Source organism: Paroedura picta, chromosome 4 (assembly GCF_049243985.1).
Source record: "Paroedura picta isolate Pp20150507F chromosome 4, Ppicta_v3.0, whole genome shotgun sequence".
NCBI lineage: Eukaryota > Metazoa > Chordata > Lepidosauria > Squamata > Gekkonidae > Paroedura > Paroedura picta.
Genome location: NC_135372.1, coordinates 31,891,085 through 31,918,634, shown reverse-complemented (window position 1 = coordinate 31,918,634; position 27,550 = coordinate 31,891,085). Strand labels below are relative to the sequence as shown.

The 27,550-nt window shown below is 46.9% G+C and overlaps 1 protein-coding gene across 6 annotated transcripts in view; it reads right to left on the bottom strand.

Annotated features, from left to right (window-relative positions):
* The window catches only part of CACNA1E (calcium voltage-gated channel subunit alpha1 E), a 584,956-nt gene that overhangs the window by 319,307 nt on the left and 238,099 nt on the right, over nucleotides 1-27,550 (bottom strand). For all 6 annotated transcript variants that reach the window (XM_077332237.1, XM_077332232.1, XM_077332235.1 and 3 more), the window contains exon 5: nucleotides 25,835-25,974. In XM_077332237.1, the coding sequence (XP_077188352.1) occupies nucleotides 25,835-25,974 (140 nt within the window). The remainder of the gene's footprint in view (nucleotides 1-25,834; nucleotides 25,975-27,550) is intronic.

Below are 27,550 nucleotides of genomic sequence, written 5' to 3'. Positions count from 1 at the left end.
AAATCACGGGGAACTCATGTCTATCAAATGTGTGCCTGGAACAGTGCATTGTGGGTAATTTTATACATCTACCTCATAAGGTTGGCTTTCAAGCCTGGACCAATGCAATTGTGCCCCTCTTTCAGTCATCTCCAGGTCCCCTTTGGACCTCCCACAAAGTTTCCAGGCCACCCCTGGAGCCCTGATCTCATAACTCTGATGTGGCAGGGTCACCAGATCAGGACTCATCCTACAAGCTTATACCAAACAGGGCATATTTCTAAATAACCCTCTACCTCTGTTGCCACTTGTATCAGACTCAACTCCATCTGGAAGGCTGAGTTACGACAACCCTTCATCTTAGTTAAAAACGTAATTTCTTAGCAAATCTGAAAGGGACTTTATCTTCCATTGTAAGTAAAAGGTCACATAGCAGGCAGCATTTCTGAATACAAAGAGAGATCAGATCTTGGTTTCCAATAGGGAACTAAAGCCAATTTCCAATAACTGTACGATCAATTAGACGGTTGTGATCGTTTCCTTTCTCACCATCAGAGGGACCTTGAAATCTCTGAATACAACCAGCCTCCTACATATGCATTCTAAATAGAGCCACCCTGCCAAATTGGGTTGCAAGCCTCCAGGACTGGCCTGGAGAACTGCCACTATTACAGCTGATCTTAAGATGACATAAATCTGTTCCTTTGGAGCAGATGGGAGGGGCTCTATGGAATTGTGCCCTACTGAGGTTCCTCCCCAAATCCTGCCCTCCCCAAGCTCCACCCACCACTAAATCATCAGATATTTCCCCACCCAGAGCTGGTAACCCTATATGCTGGCGCTTTAATACACAGATTCAGAAACATAGTGATAGAAGCCATGCTAATAATGTCATTTCAATCAGCGACCGGTTTCAAGTCGTTTTTGCTATTTCATGCAGTAAAATCCAGTTGCAAAATGCACTGAAAGCAGGTTATATTTAGTGTGTGTGGAAATGCCCTAAAGAGAGAGGGAGAAGAAGGCATCCGGTGACAAATTCCAGAGGGGCAGCTGTGCTACTCTCGTGCAGCAAAAATAATCAAGCATCCTGTGGCTCATTTGGGACTAACGAAATTAATTGTGCCATGAGCATTTAGAATCATGGAATCATAGAATAACAGAGTTGGAAGGGACCTCCTGGGTCATCTAGTCCAACCCCCTGCACTATGCAGGACACTCACAACCCTATTGTTCATCCACTGTAATCTGCCACCCCCTTGAGCCTTCACTGAATCAGCCTCTCTGTCAGATGGCTATCCAGCCTCTGTTTAGAAATTTGTTTGATAGGTTGTCAGAGGCATGAAGGCACTCTGTGAAACCACTGTGTTGTAGTGTTTAAAAGCAGCAACTTCTAATCTGGAGAGCCAGGTTGTATTCCCACTATTCCCCAAGAAGCCAGCTGGGTGTCCTTGAGCCAGTCACAGTCCTGCTAGAGGTGTTCTCACAGAGCAATTCTGTCAGAGCTCTCTCAGCCCCACCTACCTCACAGGATGTGTGTTGTGGGGAGAGGAAGGGAAAGGTGTTTGTAAGCTGCTTTGAGAGTCCTTCAGGTAGTAAAAAGCAGAAAGCAAATCTTCTTCTCCCTCTCATAGGGTTGGCTCATAGGCCTGGACCAATGCAATCATGAAAAGCAGGGTGTAAAACCCAATTCTTCTTCTTCTATTATATTTACAGTCTACCCTTTCCCAGAGGCTAAGAGCTGATTAATGTAAACATGCAGAAACAGAAACTTAAGATCTTAAGTTTAAAAAATTCTAAGAAATGGAACCAGCCCAAGTCTGTCTCCTTCTTATGGGAGAAAAAGGGGGAGAAGGTGGATTTCATTGGATGGATTTGGAAGCGGTTGGCGGGGGGGGGGGGCAATTTCTGATGTTGTTTCCAGACCTCAACCATAGGCTTGGCAGAACAGCTCCATCTTACAAGTCCTGAGGAACTGCTGACGGTCTCACAGGGCTCTGATCTCCCTGGGCAGAGGGTTCCATCAGGTTGGGGCCAAGGCCTAAAAGGCCCTGCCCTTGGTTGAGGCCAATTTAATAGTAAAGACCTGAAGCCTCATTAGGAGTGGAAGAAAACTCCGCCCCTGAATTTATCCTTTTTCCTTGCTTTCCTTTTCCTATGTTAGTTGGAGCTAGGTTGCAATAAAGAAGTTGTGTTCTGCAGCTCCTGTGAGAATCCAGATTTATTTATTACAAAAGAGAGCACAATTCCTATCTGCAATTAGAAGGCAAGGCAGATCCTGGCAGCTTGGTGCCTGCATATCTTTTGGCCTTTTTTTTTGCCAGTAAATTCAGAATCTGAAAATCACTACTGGCTTTGCTGTTTTCCTGGGACCCTGAGAATGTTTCCCAACCTTCTTCCCAGCCTCTCACGGAAGCCTCGCGTCCTTTTGTCTCCCGCTCAGCAGGAAGCCTTCATGGGAGACACAGCCTGAGACAAAGAGCTGCAAATACCGAGGAAGCGCCTGGGGATAGGTTGGTAAGCAGACTGAATTCCGGTCTGGAGAGGAAAGAGCCCCCTGGAAGATCCAGTCTGTGCTGGTTAAACAGGACCACTAAATATCTAATGGGAAAGGGGGAGACATTGTTTAGCCACAGAAGGAGGAGAGTTTGCCCGAACAAGAGACAAGATGTTTTGATGCCGCAGGCGAAACATTCAAGTAGCTCTTCCCTGATGGCGCAAGTGCAATCAACTGAAGATCTAGAAACTTGGGGGTCCAAAATCTACTGCAAATAATGATAATGATGATAGTAGTAATAGTAGTAGTAGTAATAATTTCTAGACTGCCCTTCTGGAACCCGTTCAGGGTGGTATATGAACATAATAATCCAGAGTTGAAACAATAAAAACATTAAAGATTATCAAGACACCAACAATGAAAACCATTGAGCATCAATAAAGCAGCAATGTATCGTTGTTAGCCAGAAGGTTCATCCCTGCTGATAAGCTGACCTAATGCCTTCTGTTTAATCCAAGATTCACCTGTTTTTTCAAGGCTTCTCTTGTAGGGTTACCAATTTAGGATCTCCTAGGATTACAACTGACCTCCAGGAGACAGAGATCAGTTCACCTAGAGAAGATGGACAGTTTTTGGAAGGTAGACTCTGAGGCGTTATACTCTACTGAAGAAGAATAAGAAGAGCTGGTACTTCTACCTGAAGGAGTCTCAAAGCGGCTTACATTTGCCTTCCCTTTCCTCTCCCCACGCCAGACACCCTGTGAGGGAGGTGAGCCTGAGAGATATTACTGAGCCTGATATTACTGCTCAGTCAGAACAGATTTAACAGTGCTGTGGCGAGCCCAAGATCACCCAGCTTGTTGCATGTGGGGGAGTGCAGAATCAAACTCGGCATGCCAGATTAGAAGTCCCCACTCCTAACCACTACACCAATCTGGCCCTCCTCGCCCCATAGCCTGCCCTCCTCAGGCCTCACCCCCCCTCCCAATCTCCAGATATTTTCCAACCTTGGAGTGGGCAGGGATGGGACTTTGTCTGGTAGTTTTCAATCTTTACGATGGTTGCTTTTAATAGTTTGGAGATTTTAATTTTTAGGATGTTTCCATCTACTTATGGATGTTTTCGTCTATTGATGTAAACCACCCAGAACCTGTTGGTTGAGAAAGGTGGTCTATAAATCAAATAATACATTAAAAAAAACAGAGCTGGCAATCCTTTTCAATTGGCTTGTGTATGGGGAAGGGAAACTGTTATCCACTGATGAGTACTTGGCCACCATTTTGTTTCCCCCTCCCACCAAACTTGGCACTCCTTTTGGGGTGCCAACCTCCTGATGGTGCCTGAAGTTTTCACAGAATTAATATAGATTTCCAGATCAGTCCCCGTGGAAGAACTGACTGCTTTGAAGGGTAGACACATTGGCATTATAACCCTCTGGGGTCCTTTCCTCTCTCCAGACCCTGTGCTTCCCATAGGGGGGGGGCTTCACCCTTGTGGAATGAGGGTTGCCGGCTTTGGGTTGGGAAACACCTGGAAAATTTGGCAATGGAGTTGTGAGTGGGTGGGATTTAGGGTGGGGAGGGACCTCAGTGGAGTATAAAGTTATGGAGTCTACCCTCCAAAGTGGCCATTTTCTCCAGGGGGGACTGATCTCTTCAGTCTGGAGATGAGCTATAATTCCAGGGGATCTCCAGGTCCCACCTGGGGACTGGCATCCCTATGAATTTCCCCAACTGAAGTAGGCAACTGTACCTTGCCTCTTTCCCCTCAACTATTCGGGGGGAGGGTTTGTCTTCTCTTTGAACCTAGGGTTGCCAACCTCCAGGCGGGGGGGGTGAAGCTCTCCCAGAAGGACTGCTGATCTCCAGACTATATACATCACTTATTTTTTATTTATAACTTTTATTGTTCCCTGGTGAAAAGACCTGCTTTGGAGGGTAGTCTGCATGGTATTATACCATACCAAGGTCCCTTCCCTCCCTAAATCCCCCTCTTCCGGGCTCCCCCCTTCAATTTCTATGTATTCCCGAACTGGGAGAGAGCAACAATCTCTGAACTATCTGTCCTCACCCTTGGGTAGACTTAGGGTTGGCAGCTCTGTGTTGGGAAAGACCTGGAGGCTTTGGGGGTGGAGCCAGGAGTGGGTGGGATTTGAGACAGGGAGGGACCTCAGTGGAGTCCGCCCTCCAAGGCAGCCATTTTCTCCAGGGGAACTGATCTCTTTGGTCTGGAGTTGAGCGATAATTGGCATCCCTAGGTGGACTCCATCCCTTGCCAGACATGTGCCTTCTGAGAAGCTGTGGTCCTAACATTTCTCTGGGGAAAACAGGTGCACTCTTGCGCACTGTCCTCTTGTGGGCATGCCACGTTCGTATACCTACACGCTTGCTTCCTCCTCTCCCCGTTACAAATCGCTGAGTCTCTTTGCTGAGTTCATTTCCTTTGCACCAACCTGGCTTGAGCGGAATTAAAAGCAAAGAGGGCATTTTTCCTTTTGAGTAAAGACCGAGCCAGGGAGGGAAAAACATTAAAAAGCCCCACAATATTGAAATTCCAGACGTAATAAATCAGCTCCTTTATTAAGACCAAATGTTGCAAAGTAAGCAAGAACTGAAATAACTCTTCTTCAGGCTGGATGTTAATTAAAAAAAGAAAAGTTAAAAAGATAGAAAACTGTGGGGAGGCAAGGGGGGACACAATAAGTTTCTGGGCATGATGAAAGCCTCGGCCAGTCCTTGATAGCAGTGTTAGGATGGAAGGAAGGAAGCATTTGGCAGGCTTAATTAGGTTAGATTTTCCCCTGATGCAGAAAGAGCTCACGATGCAGCAAGGCATGCCGGGACCAAGCGGCAGTGGCTACTCTCCCTTTTAACGCACAGCAATCGGCAGTGAGTCGAACCTGTTGCTCCTTCAAAGCAGACAGTTGGCGGTCCTTTGTAGAGCCAAGATCAGAAATCAAGACAGGCACAGCAGCCCTCCCCATTAACAAAGCCAAGAACTTACGGTATAAAACAGAACAAAACAACAACAAATTCAGAAAACTTAACTCTCCTAAAGCAAAACAGAACAAAACAACAAATTCAGAAAACTTAACTCTCCTAAAGTAAAACAGAACAAAACAACAACAAATTCAGAAAACCTAACTCTCCTAAAGCAAAACAGAACAAAACAACAAATTCAGAAAACTTAACTCTCCTAAAGTAAAACAGAACAAAACAACAAATTCAGAAAACCTAACTCTCCTAAAGCAAAACAGAACAAAACAACAAATTCAGAAAACTTAACTCTCCTAAAGCAAAACAGAACAAAACAACAACAAATTGAGAAAACTCTCTAAGCAAAACAGAACAAATCAACAAATTGAGAAAATTTAACTCTCCTAAAGCAAAACAGAACAAAACAACAACAAAATCATCAAACTTAACATTTCTATGCAGTTCTACACATCTGCCTCAAATGAGGATTGGTTAGAGATGGATACTTGAAAAGTAGGCCTCTCTCTGAGGCAGGGATTCTCAACTAGGGGTCTGGTGTTCTAACCCCAGGGTTATGCAAGAGCTCCTCAGGGGTTACACGGCATTTCCCAGAAGTTCAGATGCCCGCTAACATCACCAGACGTTGCTGGCGCCCCCTTCCACTGTTGATCTACACAGGCCGAGACTCTCCACAATGAAAATGTTGGGTAATTGATCAATTGATTTGCTGGCTCCCTTATTGTACTTCTGTGCCCATTTCTCTGAAGGGGCATGTCATCACGTCTGGGGTTCTTTGAAGCTAGAAAGAATATTTGGAGGGGGGGTCCTCCATGGTCAAAAGGTTGGAAAAGGTTGTTCTGGTGTAATAAATAGAAGGTCAGGATGTTTGAGTTCCTCTACCTGGAGACAGACAAAGACACAGACAGAATATGGCTGTTCGTCAAACAGTGAACTTCCTTGGGTGTGGTCAGCAATGCCATGATAACTTTTCCGGGGTGAGCCTGGAAGTGAATCCTTTGGTGTCACCGCATGGTCTAGGATTCAGTGGGTACAGGATTTTAATTTTTTTGTTTGCATGTTTATTTGTCTGTTTCCCAGGTATGGTAGAACTATAGAGTGTCTGGTGATTTATAGAACACTTTGGAACTTTGGGTGGCTGTTCACTTCTAATGTAAGCTCATTTTCCAAAGAGATGTCCCCAGAACTTCCTACCACTTTAGGAAGCCGGAAACCCTGAAACAATATCAATACAGAGGGCCATTCCGCATGACTTTAATGTAGCAGAAGTCTTACCTTTGGTAAACGCTACTAATTCAAGGTTCCGCATGACGTCGCACCCAATCTGCAACACTCCTGCAACACTCCCGCAAAAAGCGCTTCATTGTAGCGCTTTTCGGGAAATCGGGAAAAGTGGATTCCCCCTGAGAAAACCGCTACACTTCTGTGCACAAGCTGCAACACATCAGCGAAAGGCGTGTGCGTTCTCAATGTAGTAGTAGAAAGAAAGTCCCTCCCCCCCTCTCGCCGCCAAACTTCCGGTGAAGCGATCGCCATTTTTTTTCCTTAGACGGGGAAAGCAACGAACGAGCAAGGCTTCTCAGAGGCTTCTCTCGCTAAAGTCCCTCCACAGAAGTGATTAAAAGTTAAACAAAGCTCCCTACTGCACGTGTCTTTAAAGTTTCCAAGCACAATACAGCCCCTTGTTCGACACTGCCCATAATTTCGGCCACAAATCTCGCCCATGGGGGGGGGGAGGGGTTTAACTTGAGGAGCCTGTAAACGATTAAGCGCCAGTTTCTACGCCTGCGGAAAAGGTCTTTCTGATACATTGAAGGAACGAATATGCGTTGCTACAGGTGTTTTCGGGTTTTTAATGAGTTCTGCAAGGGAAACACGAACACAACAGTTAATTGGCTGTTAAAGGGCTGGAGGAAGCATGGAAAAATATCACCTCCCCTATTGCGATTTCGGCGAGACCGGAAACTTGTGCATTACAAGAACAGTGCTAGTGGGAGAGCCTTTTTTTCGCTAGAAATGGCTGTGTGTGTTACCATGATCTGCCGCTTTTGCCTGCGTCGCTTCTCAATAGCACACAGATTTAGCCACATTGCCCTTTGTGCGGAATGGCCCAGAGTGTTGCTTAAAATCAGGGAATTAACTAGATCAGGGGCAGGCAATCTGTGGTCCTCCAGATGTCCATGGACTACAATTTCCATGAGCCCCTGCCAGTGTTTGCTGGCAGGGGCTCATGGGAATTGTAGTCCATGAAGATCTGGAGGACCACAGGTTGACTGCCCCTGAACTAGATGACTCCCTGTGTATAAAGTGTTATGAAGGACACAGGGAGTCATCTAGTTCAGGGGTAGTCAACCTGTGGTCCTCCAGACCACAGGTCCCCATAGCCTGCAAATCAGGCAAAATATATACAGAAGTAGGATAAAATAGGTAGGTAGGTGGGTGGGTGGGAGGACTGCCAGTTTTGGATTGGGGAATATGTGGAAATTTTGCGGGTGGAGCCTATGGGGTTGGAGTTTGGGGAGAGGGGGAAGATAGTGGGGGTAAAATGCCACGGAGTCCACTTTCCAAAGCGGCTGTTTTCTCCAGGTGAGCTGATCTCTGTCTCTTGTAATCCCAGGAGATCTCCAGCCACCAACTGGAGACGGCAAGGTTGGTAGATAGGTAGGTAGGTACAAAGACTGATCGGTATAATTTATTTTGAGAGCGGGATGAGAATTTTCCTCAACATAGAGTAGCGAGAGCCCCCAGACAAGAAATAATCAAAACCACAACCCAAAAATACAGTGTTGTGGCTCATCCTCCGCTAAGTCCAGGAAGACAAGACAGCTTCAAAGATACCCAAGCGCGAGAGATGTTGCCATTCCAGCCCCCATTTCACTGGGGGTTGCGGAATTTCCCCCTCTGGCTTTCTCCCACTCTTGCTAGCTGCACAGCTACCAAGAACACATCAAACTTTAATGGGCTCATTTCTCAGCGTCCACGCAAGTGGAATATAGATGGAAGATTCTGACATCTTTTTATGTCAAGGAAGATAGGGTGTATGTGTATGTATGTGTGTGTGTGTGGGGAGGAAACTAACCAGGGAGAGGAGGGAGAAGAGAAACCAGGAGGGGAAAATATATATATACACAGGTTTGTGCTTTCCTGCAAACTGACTGATTCATACTGAAGGTACACCTGAGCTGCAGAATCAGAAGGCACAGTAGAATCGGGAGAGCGCAGGATATAAATCCGCTCCATAAATAATTGAATAAGGACCTGGCCATTGGGCAAATGGGCCATTTGTCCCCTTGTCGTGGTTGTCCGTCACCAGGAGACCTGAACCGCCCTGCACTTTGAATCACTGCCTCGGTCAGGCTCGCCATCAGGGACCCTCCAAGCGCAGGTGACTTGAACAGCTATTTTCCGAGAGCCACCTGGTCAGGCACAGAGATGTCTTACTGGAGCATTGTATAAATCACATGATTGGGTCCTTGGATGGATGGACGGACAGATAGATAAGTGATGGGTGACGTGAATAAGAGGAGTTGGTTTTTACACCATGCTTTTCACAGCCCGAAGGAGTCCCAAAGCGGTTTACACTTCCTCTCCCTGCAACAGACACCCTGTGAGGGAGGTGAGGCTGAGGGAGCTCTGGCAGGACAGCTCTGTGAGAACACCACTATCAGGGCTGTGAGGAGCCCAAGGTCAACCAGCTGGCTGCAAGTGGAGGAGTGTGGAATCAAACCCAGTTCTCCAGATGAGAATCGAACCCGGCTCGCCTGATTAGAAGCCACCACTGTTTACAACTACACCATGCTGGATGTACTGATAGACGGATAGATAGAGACAGATGTGTAGAGATGAATGGACAGACAGAGAGATGGATGAATAGACAGACTGATAGATAAATGATGCCTGGCTGGCTATTGAGATATATATATATATAAGATGCACCAGTCTCAGGCATATAGAGATAGATAGAGAGAGAGAGAGAGAGAGAGAGAGAGAGAGAGAGAGAGAGAGAGAGAGAGAGAGAGAGAGAGAGAGATACACAGAGAGATAGATAGAGAGATAGTTATAGATATATAATATATATAAGATGCAACAGTCTCAGGCATACATTCACCGAAATCCGTCTGCCTGCTGGCCATCAGCCAACTCTTTAACATTAGGCTTGGTTCTTGTTTACTGCGTACCACTTTTTCAAGAGCATGGAGGAGAAATCCAGGGTCTAGATTTAATCATCAGAGCAGAATGAGCAGTGTAAAACAACTCCCCGCGGCTGGCTGACAAAAGCCATTCAAAGTGGGGAGGAGGGGCTGCTTATAAATTCCTTATCCCCCTACCCCAGGTTTTGAATGCACTCCAAGACTTGCAGGTTACCTGTTCAAGTATTTTCACATTCCAAAATGTAATTTCTTCACCAGCCAGCTGAAGTGATACAGTCCTTTTTACCCTCTCAGGACTCCACCACCTCACTCTGCTGCTAGTTTTAAAATTTAAGGTCTTCCTGCCTCTTCCAAAGAGCCTGACACGGTTCTCTTTTATCCTCACAACAGCCCTGTGAGGTAGGTTAGGGTGAGAGTGTGTAACTGGCCTGAGATCACCCAACAAATTCCCAAGGCAAAGTAGGGATTTGAACCCAGTGCTCCTGTAACCACTATACTACACTAAGGTTGCCAGTTCAGGCATGGAGAAAACCTGGAGTCTTTGGGGGGTGGAGCCTGCAGAGGGTGGGTTTGGGGATGGCAGGGACATCAATGGGGTAAAATGCCAGTTTGGTGTAGTGGTTAGGAGTGCGGTCTTCTAATCTGGCATGCCAGGTTTGATTCTGCTCTCCCCCACACGAAGCCAGCTGGGTGACCTTGGGCTCTCCACGGCACTGATAAAACTGTTCTGACCGAGCAGTGATATCAGGGCTCTCTCAGCCTCACCCACCTCACAGGGTGTCTGTTGTGGGGAGAGGAAAGGGAAAGTGAACGTAAGCCGCTTTGAGACTCCTTCGGGTAGAGGAAAGCGGCATATAAGAACCAACTCTTCTTCTTCTTCAGTAATCTCAGGGCTCTCTCAGCCTCACCCACCTCACAGGGTGTCTGTTGTGGGGAGAGGAAAGGGAAAGGGTAAGCCGCTTTGAGACTCCTTCAGGAAGAAAGGCGGCATATAAGAACCAACTCTTCTTCTTCATACATTTCACCTTCTAAGCAGTCCTTTTCTCCAGGGAACTGATGTCTTTAGTCTGGAGATGAGCTGTAATTCCAGGGAATTCCCAGGTCCCACCTGGAGGCTGGCATCCCTACATCAGCCTGACTCTACATCCAATCTACACACCTTCAAAGGGCTATGTTAAAACATTTTCTTTCTATCAGGCTTTTGCTGTGGGCTTTTTGTGCTGCTGATTTCAACCCAGACGTGCCTTTTTCACCAATATATTAATTAGCATTTTATGTGATGAGTCTCCTCACCTGGGACCCAAAGCGGCATATCTCCTCCTCCTCTCCTCCTCATGACAACCCTTTGGGGTAGGTTAAGTCAAGGGGGTTTGACGGGCCCAAGGGCACCCAGCGGGCTTCCATGGCAGGGTAGAGATTCGAACCTGGATCTGCCGCATCCTAGTCCCAGGACTTTAACTTACTCTACCATGCTGGCTGCCTTCTATTTCTTTCTTTCTGTTTGACTGTTATTGTGGTAGTGCATTTTTCTATAAACAAAACCGTATATGGCACTAAACGTGTCTCCTAGAAAAGAGGACTATGAGTTTTCAGAAATAATCAATCATGATGCAATAGGGATGTGAGTGTCCTGCATAGTGCAGGGGGTTGGACTAGATGACCCATGAGGTCCCATAATTCTATGATTCACTATGTGGGAGGGACTCAGAATCAGGGAGCTGTGCTGGGGCAGGAATGGGCAGTCCTGGGGGGGGGGGAGAGGGGACAGGACCCAGTCTCTTAGCCATGAGACCCCTCCCAGCTCTCTAATACAGAAGCACTGAGCTGTTCCATCAGAAGGCTCTCAGTAACCAAGTATTGATCTCTCCCCCCTCCTCAGTCCGCTCCTTCTCTCTCCAAAGCCAGCATTCAAGACTCCCCCTTCCGTAACTACGCTCCCTGCATTTGTCAGGTGTGAAATGTCAATGAATGGATCTGACGCATGCATTAAAAGGCCTGACTCATCAGAAAAATTTCGCCACGTAAGCACGACCGCTGAAGCGTGGATGCTTTGCAAATTTCACACGGGCGCACGGATTTAACCTTACGCTTTCTTCTTTTGGAGGGGGGGTTGTTGCGAAACCCTCCTCCCCCCAAAAAATTCTTGCCTGCAATCCTTCAGTGTATAACTCTTGCTGTGGCATCAGTGGGAGGAAGAGCACCTTGGCATGTATGCAGGTACTAGTGCTCCGTACAAATGAACAGCAGATGTTCAGAAAGGCTTTTTTGGGGACACACGTGGAGGAGTGGGCTGCAGCTCGCGAGGTGGGGGACTGAGTTGGTTCACCTGTCTTCGCCTGCTGCTTCACAGGAACCTAGATAGCAACCGCATTCTTTTTGGAATGCCCTGTGGCCAGTGTTCAAGCCTAGAGGGATGCCAGCCTCCAGGTGGGACCTGAGGATCTCCTGGAATTGCAGCTCATCTCCAGGCAACAGAGATCAGTGTCTGGAAGTGACATAGGCAGGTCAATGATGACCCAAGAGGGGCAGGGGGGCACAATTCTCTGTTTCTTGGGCAATACTCTATGGCAGGGGTAGTCAAAATGCGGCCCTACAGATGTCCATGGACTACAATTCCCAGAAGCCCCTGCCAGCATTCGCTGCAGGGGCTTCTAGGAATTGTAGTCCATGGACATCTGGAGGGCCGCAGTTTGACTACCCCTGCTCTATGGTAAGAAGCTAATTCTACCATAGAGTGTTGCCCCAAACACAGAACGTCACCTTGGATGTACCAACATCACTTCCGGGCGATGTAGGCATGTCGCGTTTATTTCCGGCTTCTTCCCTCCCTGCTGTTTCAATGGCTCCCGCAGCTCAATCGGGGAAAGAGCAGTTAAGTTGCAGCTGATTTCTGGTGACTCTGTAGGGCAGGGGTGGCCAAGCCGTAGGTCTCCAGATGTCGATGGCCTACAATTCCCATGAGCCCCTGGGGCTCAACTGTAGTCCATGGACATCTGGAGAGCCACGGTTTGGCCATCCCTGCTGTAGGTTTTCCCTGGCAGTAGACTAACAAGGTCGTGTGCTGTTGCCTGCCTCAGCATAACAGCCCTAAATTTCCATGGTGGTCTCCCATCCATATACTAACTGGTGCCCTCCTTGCTTCACTTCCGAGATCTGACAATCTCAGGCTAGTCTGCGCTGTCCAGGTCAAGGTTGGTGTCCTAACCCATTTCAATGCTTAGGGTCCATATTACCTTTCTTTTTCACTGTCACGTCCTCTACCTTTGACACTCCCTTGCTTCACTTGATGTGCTTCCGACAGCTTTTGTGGCATGGTTTCCCCCAGTTCTGCAGACCTGCTCCTCCAGCCTTGAAAAACTCTATGGGCTCCCTGTAAATCGACTGAGACTTGACAGCACTTGCCCCTACCAACCCTAGCCCTCCTGTAATGGTTTACGGGAAATCTCTGCGGTCGGACTGAATTGTTTGTCATATTTCGTAATCTGCTCTGAGCCTCGGTAAAGAAGGCAAGCTATATGTGAAGACGAGGATATGTTTTTCCTGTACTGATGCAGCACTTCGGTCTAAATCAGCGATTTCCAACCAGGGTTCCGGGTACCTCTGGGATCAGGCAAGAGCTCGGATGGCTGCTGATATCGCTAGACATCACCAGAGACAACTTCCCCTGTTGCTCTACAGCAGTGGTCCCCAACCTGCGGGCCGCGGCCCGGTGCCGGGCCGCGAAGGCCATGGCGCCGGGCCGTGGCTCCCTCTCCCCGCCCCCCCCCCGCAGTAAAAAACTTCCCAGGCCGCAAGCTTGTGGCCCGGGAAACTTCTTACTGCGGGAGGGCGGGGAGAGGGAATCAGGGCCGCGCCTCGTACTGCGCATGCACGACCGTGCAGCGCATGCGCACATGCGCCATGCACTGCTGAAATCGTACATGTGCTGCACTTTTGCGCATGCGCACATGCGCGAAAGTGCCACGCATGCACGATTTCGGCCACGCATTGCGCATGTGCACGATGCGCGGGCGGGGCAGTTGCCCTGCCGGTCCCAAGCCTCAGAAAGGTTGGGGACCACTGCTCTACAGGCCTAGTCTCTTTCAATGGGAAAATGATTGGGTGGCTCCCACATCTTATTTCCGTGGCTGCTCCTCTGAATGGGCATGTCACCACTTCCGGGGTTTCTCCATGGTCAAAAGGTTGAAAAAGGCGGGTCTAAATAATTCATATATGCAATACCTCAATAAGAAGCCAGTCTATCTCCATGTAACTTTGGGGACGGTGAGCCAAAGGGTACCCCATATTTGAGATTAAATCTAAACCAAAGACTTCAGCCCATTGTCTTAGTCAATGGTTAAACTATTTTAAACATTAAGCAATCGTATTTCAATTATTTTTTTTGAAGACTGCTTCATGCATGATCCTTCAGTGGCAAATAAACATGCAGAATCCAGGTCAACACATGAACTCATAAAGGAGTTCCTGGCTCCCAGGTATAGAGAGAGTTTGACCCATGCTGAACGGGAGAATAGGCTGATATTTTACTGTCTGCCATCTCATGTTATTATTCTATTATGTTTTAGGGGGTATTTTAGGGGATTTTATTGTATATTATTGATCTTGTAAACCGCGGTGAGACATGCGAGACCGGCGGTATATAAATATAAATAAATAAATAAAATTTCATGAGTCATCAAGGTTGTCAGGTTCCCCCCTGGGGGAGGAGGGTTACCAGATCCAGGTTGGAAACCTCTGGAGATTTGGTAATTGAGGCTGAGGAGCACAGGGACCTCCGTGGGAGACAACACCATATAATTCACCTGCGTAGCATCCATTTTCTCCAGGAGAACTGATCTCTCTAGTCTGGAGATGAGCTGTAATGCTGGGAGATTCCCCAGGCCTCACTTGGAGGCTGGCATCCCTATGTGTCATCTTGCACAAGCGTAATTCAGACACCTGCAGCTTCCTATTCTGGTTGCCAGACTGAAAGACCGTCCCCCCTCCCTCAGAGCACCACGAAGAGTCAATTTTCAGGTCCATTCACTCCTCATTTCTTTCTTGCCTAGACTGGGAGTCAAGGACGGTAATTAGAATCAAACGCGGTGTCCTATTTCACCCAGACCGTGGAACGCTCAGCCTGCATGCACGCTTAATAGGCGACTTTCTAACGTTGATAATTATGCTAATTAGAAACTAATGTTTTCCCATATTTGATCCCACTCAGTGATTGCTAATGACTCCACTTTCAAAGTCTGACCAATTTTGAGCAGGGGATGAAATAACGTTTGTTTGAATTATTCCCTCTCTCCCCCCCTCCCCCTTCTCTCTTTCTCTCATGGACACACATTCAACAAGCTTCCCAAAAATGTATCTTAGCGGAGGTGCCAGGGAGCGAATTCACATACAATGAAGACGCACATATGGACTGTCGACATGCTGGGAATTCAGGTTCAGGTGCCCGGGGGGAGGCGGGGAGGAGTTCTCATTCAGATTTGAGAGACATCAAATTATTATTTTTATTATTATTAATTAAATCTCTACGGCATCCTACCCCAGGGGCTCAAGGTAGCCTATAAAGTACCGTTAAAGCACTTAAATTATTGCAATCAGCAATGGTTGCCAGATGCATCCCGGATCACGTTTAAGGTTTTGGTCTTGACCTTCAAGGCCACCCGCGGTGTGGGCCTCACATACCTGAGGGACCATCTATTGCCTTATGCCCCCCGCAGGGTTCTTTGTTCTGTGGGTGCAAACCCGTTGGCCCAAGGGAAGTGCGTCTGACCTCAACCAGAGCCAGAGCATTTTCGGCCCAGGCCCCAACCTGGTGGAAGGAACTCCCAGAAGAGCTAAGGGCCCTGCCAGAGCTCTCGCAAGTTGGTGCAAGTTTTCGTCCCGATTGCCCCACAATAACGGAAAGCGGGAGAATCCGATTTCCATTTCTTGTCGCAGTGTACATAAGGCGAAATCCGGGACAAGCCTGTCTGAAAGAAGAAATGTGCAGCAGCCTTGGTAGCATTGCGCCCGCCTTCACACCTGCCCTCCCCTCTCCATTTCCGGATTGTAATTTTTAAAAAACGGCACAGTCCGAGTTGCTATGGGAATAAAGTGGAAATAAAATGTACTGTCATGTTCTCTTCAAAGTGCACAGTTAAATATTGGGAGTGGCATGTCATGAAACAGACCTCTCCCCATTAGTGTGGTGTCCGTGTTCTGTATTGTTATTGTGAACACAGAAGACATGTTTGTTTACTTCAAAGGCCATATTGCTTTGGTCATCTAAAATGGTGACTGTCACATGCTCCATGGAGGGAAGAAACATCGGTGGACAAAAAGAATGTGACTGCATGATCCTTGGGGTACAATCATCGTGGCCAGCCTAAGTCTCCAGCCCATCAGAAAGATACCCAAACATAAATTGAGATCATCGTCAAAAGAATCCTGAAAAGAAATCAAGAACAGTGCTTTATTGTTGTGGCGGGTCCCCATAGCAATGCACAAGTTTTCTTTAAAAAACAACAATAATTTTGGAACTTCAGGGTGTGTTTGAGTGTCCAAAACTGCTTTGAGTACCCAAAACCACTACTGCGAAGGGATTGGTGGTTTACATTGATTGACAGCCTGTGGGTCATCCATGCTTCCGTCTTCTCCGCCACCTTGTAGGGAAGGGAAAAGCCACAACGAGACGGTGGGATAACACAGGAAGCGGCCAAACACGTGGTTCACAATCTCACTTTGACAAGCAGGAAGCAGCACACATTGGCCGCCTCTGTGGGGAAACGGTCTTTGTGGCTCAAATGTATCTTTAGCAAATGCATAAACATTACTGCACAATCAGTCCAATGACTGATATGTAACCTCAACTATAGAGAATGCAGATGACCATAGTTCCTGCGTATGCAGAATGGAGGACCTGATGGGGCAATGAGGCTACTATAATGAGTGGTCCCCATAGTCGAGGTAATAATAGTTGAGTTTATAATATGGAGGATTATTTACAGGAACTGTTTGCCATTTGTCATCCTCTGTCTTCTTAAGCTACATGCAGCTGATAGATCTTTTTATCAACAGTCCTCAGTGGGACCTGGGGATCCCCCATCTTCATAGTTCATCTCCAGACTAAAGAGATCAGTTCCCCTGGAGAAAATGGTTGCTTTGGAGGGGGGACTCCATAGCATCATGCTCCACTAAGGACCCTTCCTGCCCCAAATCCTGCCCAATCCCAGCTCTACCAGAAATTTCCCAGCCCAGAGCTGGCAACCCTAACATTACCGGGAGAGGGAGATATTTCAAAAGAACAGAAATGGTTGCAATATCCCCTCCCTACACATAAATATTGGACATCCATCTCAGCCTTATGAAATATAGAACAAGTTAACGATGGCCAGGACACCATTTTGATTATGAAAATACGAAGCCGTAGCAAAAAGCATTCTGCTGGTTCTTATGGTGTCCTCCAGAAATCTTTGTTCTGCACAGCCCACACCATCTCCTGTTCGATTAACCCAAGTCCATTGGGGAGGGGGGAGAGCGGAGAACAGGCTCATTCAACAGAGAACCAAGCACGGTCAGTTAATTATTATGCCGAACATATAATAAAGCAAGCCTCAAGAGCACAGCAAAAGCGCTCCAGCCAAGCTACACCACGTAGTGTGGGGGCTTTTAAAGTTAACCCTGATTGAACAATAGGCCACAGTTGCCTTCTTATTTTTATTTTTTTTTGTCAAAGCACTTGGCAGATAAAATTGTTCACATCCACAGTAACTGGCTGTTGTTAGAGCAGATCGTACAAAGTAGTCACTCGGGAATATTTGGAAACAACCGACATGAAACAAAAGGAAATTGAGGACCCATCGGAATTCTTCGCAGCCGTTTGCCAAGTTTTAGGTTTGATTCCCCACTTCTCCCCACATGCAGTCAGCTGGGTGACCTAGAGCTTGCCACAGCACTGAGAAAGCTGTTCTGACGGAGCAGTGATATCAGGGCTCTCTCAGCTTCACCCACCCTACAGGGTGTCTGTTGTGGGGAGAGGAAAGGGAAGGTGACTGTAAGCCGCTTTGAGACTCCTTCAGATAGAGATAAGTGGCCTATAAGAACCAACTCTTCATCTTCAGTCATATCAGGGCTCTCGCAGCCTCACCGCCTCAGCTCCTCTCTTGCCTTGAAAACCTTGTGGGGTTGCCATAAGACAGCTGCAACTTGCCACCACTTAGGATCTTTTACTACCCACAGTTTTAAAAGAGCCAAACCAACAACAAAGCAGAAAGAAAAGGAATCTTTCTTGGTCAACAAATTGAGGGGAAGACAGACCTATAAAATCTGCTTTATAGTGAACTAGGGGCCAAGCCCGTGGCATTCAGGAATACAATGGTCGCTAGGTTGGGGGTGGGGGTGGGGGTGGAAGAACTCTGCGGACAGCTTCTCCCTCCCCGCAGGACCTGGAAAGGCTGCAGGCAGTTGTTAGGGAACTCACTGGAAGGGGCAGCTCTCATGCAGCAGGGATTTGCAGCCTCCGAGCCTCAGAGGGATGTGGGAGGAGGAGGGGGTGGTCAGGGGTGAGGGACGGAAGGTGATTGGCTGCCTGCTGGACAGACAGGCAAGCCGGTTGGAGGATGAGGCACTCAGGGGCGGGATAGCTGCACTGAGTGGGTGTTAAGTGCTGAAGACATACGCTCCTTTCCAAGGCCTTATCAGAAATATTAAGTAGAATAGATCAGACCAGGGGTAGTCAACCTGTGGTCCTCCAGATGTTCATGGACTACAATTCCCATGAGCCCCTGCCAGAAACGCTGGCAGGGGCTTATGAGAATTGTAGTCCATGAACATCTGGAGGACCACAGGTTGACTACCCCTGGATGAGACCACCAGTCCATCGGGGTCAGTAAGCCCGGAGCTCTCTGGAATCTTGGGCAGAGGTCTTCCATATTGCCTACTGCCTAGTCCTTTTGATCAGAGATGCTGGGGATTGAACCTGCATGCCAAGCAGATGTTCTACTACAGAGCCATTGTCCTTCCCCAAACAGCTGGAAGTCAAGTCATCTCAATTCCCTCTTTCACCTGGAAGGAGGTTGGAAGAGTGCAGCATGCTTGTCTCTTTCAGACCGGAGGCTGGAAGAGTGCAGCATGCTGGTCTTCAACGGCAGAGCATGGAGGTCAATTCCATAGCAACGGCTCTCAGTCCAGAAGAAGCCAGAGGGACCCACACTTGTAAATAGCAGCCAAGGGCAAAGCGTCTCCAGGAGCAGAGAAGGCAGACAGGTGAGGCAAGAGCAGAGAGACGCTATGAGAAATATACATTCCTTTTGGTGCTGGAAGGGGGAAGGGGGATTTTTCTTTGGTGTGTGTATATATGGGTGGTATAGAAATTATTATTATTATTATTATTATTATTATTATTATTATTATTATTACCGCCACCAGTGCCACAGCACTGAAAGCTTCTGACCGAACAGTAATATCAAGGCTCTCTCACCCTCACCTCCCTAACTGGGTGTCTGTTGTGAAGAGAGGAAAGGTAGGTGATCATAAGCCACTTTGAGACTCTTCAAAAGCAGGGTACACACTGCAAAAAGTGTCCTTCTCTGGAAGGATCAGCCAGTACAATAAAGAGTGGGATCATCTAGCAAGAAAGGATCCACATTTATACCTCACATGCATGCTATACTCCCAAGAACCTCAGAAGAGCCCTGCAAGCTCAGGCCAGTGGTCCATCAGCACCAGCATCCCGTTTCATGGAGCAGCCAACCGGTTCTCCTGGAGGGCCAACAATCTGGGCACAGTGGCCCAGGACTCTTTCTTAGGTTGCTGCCTCGCACAGCTATTCAGAATGCAGACCGCCGGCAGACGTGGAGGTTACCTTCAGCCACAGAGGCTGTGATGGATATATATCCTTCATCAGTCTCACGAATGCCCTTTGAAACCCATCCATGCTAGTGGCCATTAGTACTTTCACGGGCGGTAGATTCCAGAATTTAATTACTCACAGAGTTGAAAGGCACTTCCGCTGAGATGGAACGCGAAAGCCTGGACTATCTCTAGTGCCTACAATTTATCAAGATCATTGTCTTCCTTAGGAGTGACATTTCAGGTGAGCTTTTAAAAATCACACCTACATTCCATTTTAAGAACCAGCAAAGAACCAGCACCAACACCCACCAATGGGCCACCATGGGCTATGCCAGGAATATAGTTTTTACAAGCAGGATATTACGTACTTATGCTCACACACATAAGACTAGGGCAGTAAATATCTAGAAATGCGGTTGCCCCCTCAATAAAAACAATACTACACAGCAAACATATCACACACATGCAAATCATACTTAATTCGTTTGACCTATGTTTAACTATTACCCAAGTAAATTATCCATCCCACCCCACGGTACAAAACCTCAGTACAGTGCAAAACATACCGACACTGTCTCTACCCATCCAAATCAGGAAGTTAAGCAACATTGAGATGTCAAAAAGACGATCAGAGGCAACCCATAAAAGGAACAAAAAAATATAGGGGAAAACGATAATAACAAACCAAAATCACACAGAGAAAGACAAATTGATGGGGAGGAAGACAAACAAACTGACTTAAGTTCCATTGTTAAGTTACAAATTCAAAAGAGATCTGTTATATTGCATTGTTTTCATGATAGTTCCAGTGTAAAGTGCCCTGAATCACAAGGGAGGGTGGGTGAATGAATGAATGAATCCTTATTAGGTATGAAGACCACAGCTCTCTTCAGTCTCTAAGTAGGGGCTGGAGGTCTCCCAAGGAGACACCTGTTCTCCAGGTCAGAGCAATCAGTTCCCCCTGGAGAAAATGGCTGCTCTGGAAGGTGAACTCTATGGCCTTATAATCATAGAATCATAGAATCATAGAGTTGGAACGGGCCTTACAGGCCATCTAGTCCAACCCCCTGCTCAACGCAGGATTAGCCCTAAGCATCCTAAAGCATCCAAGAAAAGTGTGTATCCAACCTTTGCTTGAAGACTTCCAGTGAGGGGGAGCTCACCACCTCCTTAGGCAGTCTATTCCACTGCTGAACTACTCTGACTGTGAAAAACTTTTTCCTGATATCTAGCCTATATCATTGTACTTGAAGTTTAAACCCATTACTGCGTGTCTTCTCCTCTGCAGCCAGCAGAAACAGCATCCTGCCCTCCTCCAAGTGACAACCTTTCAAATACTTAAAGAGGGCTATCATGTCCCCTCTCAACCTCCTTTTCTCCAGGCTGAACATTCCCAAGTCCCTCAACCTATCTTCATAGGGCTTGGTCCCTTGGCCCCAGATTATCTTCGTCGCTCTCCTCTGTACCCTTTGAATTTTATCTACGTCCTTCTTGAAGTGAGGCCTCCAGAACTGCACACAGTACTCCAGGTGTGGTCTGACCAGTGCCGTATACAATGGGACTATGACATCTTGTGATTTTGATGTGATGCCTCTGTTGATACAGCCCAAAATGGCATTTGCCTTTTTTACCGCTGCATCACACTGCCTGCTCATGTTTAGTTTACAATCCACAAGTACCCCAAGGTCTCGTTCACACACAGTGCTACCTAGAAGCGTATCCCCCATCCAGTAGGCATGCTTTTCATTTTTCTGACCCAGATGTAGAACTTTACACTTATCTTTATTGAATTGTATCTTGTTCTCATTTGCCCGTTTTTCCATTGTGTTCAGATCTTGTTGAACTCTGTCTCTATCTTCCGGAGTATTTGCCAGTCCTCCCAATTTGGTGTCATCTGCAAACTTGATGAGTAGTCCCTCCACCCCCTCATCTAGATCATTAATAAATATGTTAAAAAGTACCGGGCCGAGCACCGAGCCCTGAGGTACCCTGCTACTCACCTCTCTCCAGTCTGATGAAACACCATTGACAACAACTCTTTGAGTGCGGTTCTCTAAACAATTCCCTATCCACCTAACTATCTGAAAATCCAGATTGCAGTCCTTTAACTTATCCATCAGAATCCACTGATGTCGCTCCCTGAAACCCCAGCCTGTCCAGGCTCCACCCCCACAAGTCCCCAGGTATTTCCCAATCCAAAGCTAGCAACCATAGATCTAAACTCCCCACTGCAGCATTTGTGGGAAAGTTCAACATTGCATTCGTCATTCGTGGGCCAAACCCCTCCCTTGCTTGGGCAGCATCTGTATGGCAGATCGGCATTGTTGGCAATGCCAGAATAAAAACTCAAATAGGGAGGTGCCCACTTGAGGCAATCAGAACCATCTTCTTTAATATTAATTTCCCCCCAAAAAACATAGGATATCTAACATAGCACATTGCATTCTCCCAGCTACAGACAGAAAGGCAGTATAACAACACATAAGGGAAACGTTTTCTCTCTGACCTTCTTCCAAAACTTTGCTAACAATACCCAGTGCTCCATATATTTTGCTAAACTTATTTCTCTGGGCCCTGGGATAGTTAGCAGTGCCATATTCCACGCATGTCAGGTTGTCAACCTCCAGGTAGCACCTGGAGAACACCCTCTATTACAGTTGATCTCCAGATGACCAAGGTAAGTTCTCCTGGAGAAAATGGCTGTTTTTGGCTGGTGGACCCCATGACATTGTACCTGCTGAGGTCCCTCCCTTCTCCAAACTCTGCCCTCCTCAGACTCTAAGCCCAAAATCTCCAGTATTTCCTAACCCAGAGCTCAAAATCCTATACACATGGTGGAATTAAATTCTTCCAATTTGCTGCTGTTGCCAATTTAGGACTGATAAGTAAGCTCAAGGCCAGTTCTACATCTGAAAGCACAACATTCCCTTCTCAGTAACCCTGCAGAATAGCTTTTGGATCAAGGGCTACGTTACAACCCAACATTTCCTTAACAAGCTGAATTACACATTTCTCAAAAGGTCGTACTGCGGAACATGGCCAAACGTATGTAGAAAATCCACCGCTGATGAGCTACACTGCCAACACTCGTCCTGTATACTTCTATATGTAGCAGCTGACCTAAAGGGAGTGAGAGACCACTGAAACAGACTTTTAAAGACATTTTCTCTTCAATGCATTGAAATCTTCTCAAGTGCTCCACAAATCTAAATCCATCTTCTCTGGATCAGCAGTTCCCAACTTGTTAGGTATAACAATCCAGAAGTCCAAATGTACTTGGTATGATGACCCCTCCTGGCTGGCCCAGGGGTTTTGGGCACTCTAGGCAATCTATCGCCTTGGTATCCGTCCAGATCAGCATTCCGTTTTCTCCAGTGGTAACCAGATGTTTTTGAGAGACCTGCAAGCATCCCACAAAGGCTGCAGCTGCCCACAACATCAACCCCATGCAAGGGGCATTCTAGCATCCCCCCACACACACACACACAGAGTTTGCATATGGAGGTTACATTCCAGCCTCTAACCATAGTGTCCTTCATGACTCTCTCTAATCCTCCCTGAGATAGTCACTCACTCTTCTAATGACCATCAGGACACATTTTACTTGATCAACTTGTAGACGCAATGAAGAAGAAAAAAATAGAAGATAACTGTTTCCAGGACCAGATCTTGGTTTCCAAGGTACAAAAAGAGAACAATGCAAAGGCATTGTGACCCACTTTGGGGTCCTCCTGACCCACCAGCTGGAAAACACTGCTCTGAAACAGTCCTGAGAATGCCAAAACAAATTTTCAAATTTCAAAAAAACCTTTAATGGCATATAAAAACATCGCCAATAGAGGGGTAATTCATAATTAATAATTGATAATAACTACATATAGTCTAAATAAAACAAATAAGTGAAATAAAATAAGCAGGGACCAACAATAGATTCCTCCAGAATGCCCAGCAATCTGCAATTTCCACCAAATGTAGATGCCCCTGATCTAGAACTGTTTCCTGCCTAGCCGATTCTGTCCATAGGGCCAGAAAGATCCATCGTGATAGGAACAATAAGTCGTTGACTAATATATACCATTTGGTATATTGCTATATCTGCCTGCTAGGACAGCTGAGGGGAAGATGTTTAATCTAGCAAGAATAAGAGCATGACGATGGAGCGTGTTAATAAGACTTTGCATACGAGTAGCTCCCTGACCTGTATTGGAATGCCAAAACAAAACCCTAAAGAGGCCTTTAACAGAACAGTCCCCACCAGGAGACCAACAGGAAATTCTAATAAGTAAGCTGAGCATTTGGTTTGCTCTTCTGATTTTTACACAGCCTTTTGGGGCCAGAGTGCTGAAAAGCAATGCCATGTGTACCTGTGAAGGTTTGGCATACAGCAAAGAGGAACGGGGGCGGGGTGGGGTTGGGGGGGGGAGATGAGAGATGCCTTTGGCTGGGAATGCTCAGAGCAAGCCAAGCCCCAGGGGGTGCTGCCACCATCTCAGATTTGCCATGGACTCAACAGGTGGCTGTGCAAATCTGGGAGGCACCGATGCATAAAAGCCTTGCCTGGAATCTTCTCCTACACTTCTGGCCCCGACAGTGCTGCCAGCTCCTCAGTTGCCTGGGTGATTATCTGGCTGTAGGTGCCAAGACTGGTCTACTGCTCTCAGCATGGAGGTTGCCCTGGATCAAAACAAGCTTTGCTGGCATCGCAAAGTCCCACCACTCGGTCAGTGTACATCAGCAAGACAGTGCCAAGAAGGTGGCAACAGAAAGTGAGAGTGAATTATGGTGGAAATGCAATGGATGAGGAGTGGGTTAAGCATCCCCTGTTTCAACCCTTGTTTTCCCCTCTTTGAAGTTGTTTTCATTAAAAAGAAAAGAAAGTCTGTAACAATTTCCTCACGCCATAGAACAGAGCTGATGTCAGGAACAGCATCACAGTCCAAGCAAGGGGGGCTGCAAGCCCAGCAGAACTAGTGCAGTGTACTAGTGTTCAACATGACCGAGTGCCCAGAAGAACCCAGCGTGGCGATGCCAGCTCATTCAGAAACCAAGCAAGGGGCCATTTGTGCAAGCCCAGCATAATCAGTACAAGGTACAAAGTGGCCGCAAACGGTACCCGTGCCACCAGTATTGGTGCAAAAGAACTGATCTCAAAGCACAGTCCACAAACCCGAGCAAGGTAGGTGGGACTTGCAAGTTGTGTGCAAGGAAATGGAACGTGAATACACAGTGGAACATTGCAAAAGGGGGACACAAAAACACTCATGAAACTGACAGACCGAGACTTCATCACACGTTCCGTGTACCCAAGGAGGGTTCTTCCACTGGAGGAAGACTCTTTGAGATGGAGGAAAGCTTCCAACTTTGGCCAAAGAGAGCAGTAAGATGTAAGTCCCCAACAGCAGCATTTGAAGCAATCCAAGATGTTTAAAAAAAAAATAAAAGCCACCAGAATTTTCTCACATCTTTTGCACAGAACACAGGGTTAGGCCCAAAAAACACGTGAGGCCACATAATCAGAAAGGAATTATCAATTAAAAAACAAGTGCCAGTAGATATCTTCTCTCCTAGCCTGCCGCAGCTCAACCCTAGGACTTCCAGCCTTCCACTCCCCTACTACAATAATCCCAAAGCCAATTCACGCACATGACATAACACCTTCTACTAAGGTATGGTACAGTGGTTCTCAACCTTCTTCATGCCATGACCCTTTAATACAGTTCCTCCTGTTGTGGTGACCCCCCAAACCATAAAATTATGCAAGGGTTCTTTCACAGAAATTAAACCCAAACTGGCCAATGGTGTGAAGATCCATTGTTCATGATAGTACATCAATTGTATATAAATTGGCGGGCGCCTTCAGGAGGAGCGGCAACAGTGGCAGCCCCCCCCCCCAGCCTAGCTGCTGCTGCGACCCCTGTGAAAGGGTCGTTTGACCCCCAAAGGGGTCCTGACCCTCAGGTTGAGAACCACTGGTATAGTAGACACAAAACCATCAGTTAGATCAGGGGTAGTCAACCTGTGGTCCTCCAGATGTTCATGGACTACAATTCCCATGAGCCCCTGACAGCGTTAGCTGGCAGGGGCTCATGGGAGTTGTAGTCCATGAACATCTGGAGGACCACAGGTTGACTACCCCTGAGTTAGATCTGTATTGCCGTTTGCAATGCTTAGTAGCCCAATAAAGTGTCTACTGGGAAATTAGTTGGAAATGACTCCTGAGTAAACCTCTTGGGAATTAACAAGAATTGCTCCCAAACTTCATTTTCTGGGATCTGAGTCGTCTGGAATGCTATAGGCCATTTATTTCTCTCCTCAACCCCTGCCAATTATGCATAACCCGCTCTCCATCTCACCCCCCCCCCCCACCTCCAAAATGTAGGGGAAGGACTTACCCGCTCAGGACCACAATGAAATCCATGACATTCCAGCCGTTTCGGAGGTATGAGCCCTTGTGGAAAACGAATCCCAACGCGACAATTTTAATGCCCGCTTCAAAGCAAAAGATCCCAATGAAATACGGTTCCGTCTTCTCCTACAGGAAGGAAGCACACGGAAAAGGTCAGAGGAGGAAAACAACACGCAGACAGGATGAACACAGGTCCTTGGCCTAGCTTGTCTCCTGTTCAGGTGAGTTTGAAGGTTTCCTCCACCTCAAAGAGGGAAGATTGGGAGAGAGAATTCATCACATACCTTGTCAACCCCAAGGAGACTTCTTCCATTGAAGGAAAGCTTCAACGTTTCGCCTATATGGCAGGATGCAAGTCCCTGACAGTAGCATTTTAACCTAAGATGAATTACTAGGAAGTAAGTAGTACTGAATTCAGTGGGTTCTTCTTTCAAGAAAGAATGTTGCATCCTTAGGTTAACCTCTGCACTGACTTGGCATTCTTCTAAGTTCTGTATCCAAAGCCATTTATCCTTGCTAAGTTCAGTTGACCTCAACAGGACTTTAGCTTTGTCTAACTTGAATCCTGCTGACTTCTACTTCCATCAGTACAGCCGATGTTGTCTGGACCAGCAACCTATATGTCATGACTGCAAATGCTGCTCTAGCAGGACCCTGGTGCTTTGGGGACCAAAATACTAACAGTCTGTAGTCTGAGGCCTCAGCTGCCAGGATCCCACTCTCCTGCCTTCCCTTGTTTTTCCCCCCAAGGAAGATAAGTTTAGGAAAGTGAGGACAGGCTTCAAGGAGTGGTGGAAAGAGCAGAATGCAATAGCTGCTAGATCCAACTTCAAGGACATCTTGGTCCCATTCAGAAGGAAGAGCCCAGTACGAACTGGATGCCCTCCTCCTTATTACATTTAATAATAAATAAATCCAAATATTATAGTCTTTACTATTAATTGAAGAAACGTTGGTTCTTTTATGCCACTTTTCTCTACCCGAAGGAGTCTCAAAGCGGTTTACATTCGCCTTCCCTTTCCTCTCCCCACAACAGACACCCTGTGAGGTGGGTGAGGCTGAGAGAGCCCTGACATTCCTGCTTGTTCAGAACAGCTTTATCAGTGCTGTGATGAGCCCAAGGTCATCCAGCTGGCTGTATGTGGGGGAGTCAAACCTGGTTCAGCAGATGAAGAAACTCGCTCGTAACCACTGCACCCCATATGACCTATATGCAGTTCAAGAATTATGTTGAATTAGGGTAAGGTGACCAGATTTTAACATTGGTAAAGCGGGAGACCATTGACTGGGGGTGGGGGGGGTTCTTGATTAAAATTTTGGTCTATATGGAGCAACAAAAAGTTTCATAGAATGCACAGAACGCAAACATAGTATTGTAATATATATATTTTTAATTTCAACATAAGTACAATTTGCCAGGTACCCCCAGATGTCCCTCCAAAAGTGGGACAATCTGGTCACCTTAAGTTAGGGATTAGGGATGCCAGCTTCCAGGTGGGGCCTGGGGCTCTCCTGGAATGGCAGAAATTTGATATGGAGGGTTTTTCTTCTTCCACTGTATGTGGTCAGCAGCTGTAACCTGTCTGCAGGACCATGTAGAGTACAGAAGGCCAAATAGTGACTGTCTAGATGTTCATGGACTACAATTACCATGGACTACAATTACCTTGAGCCCCTGTAGTCCTTGAACATCTAGAGAGTC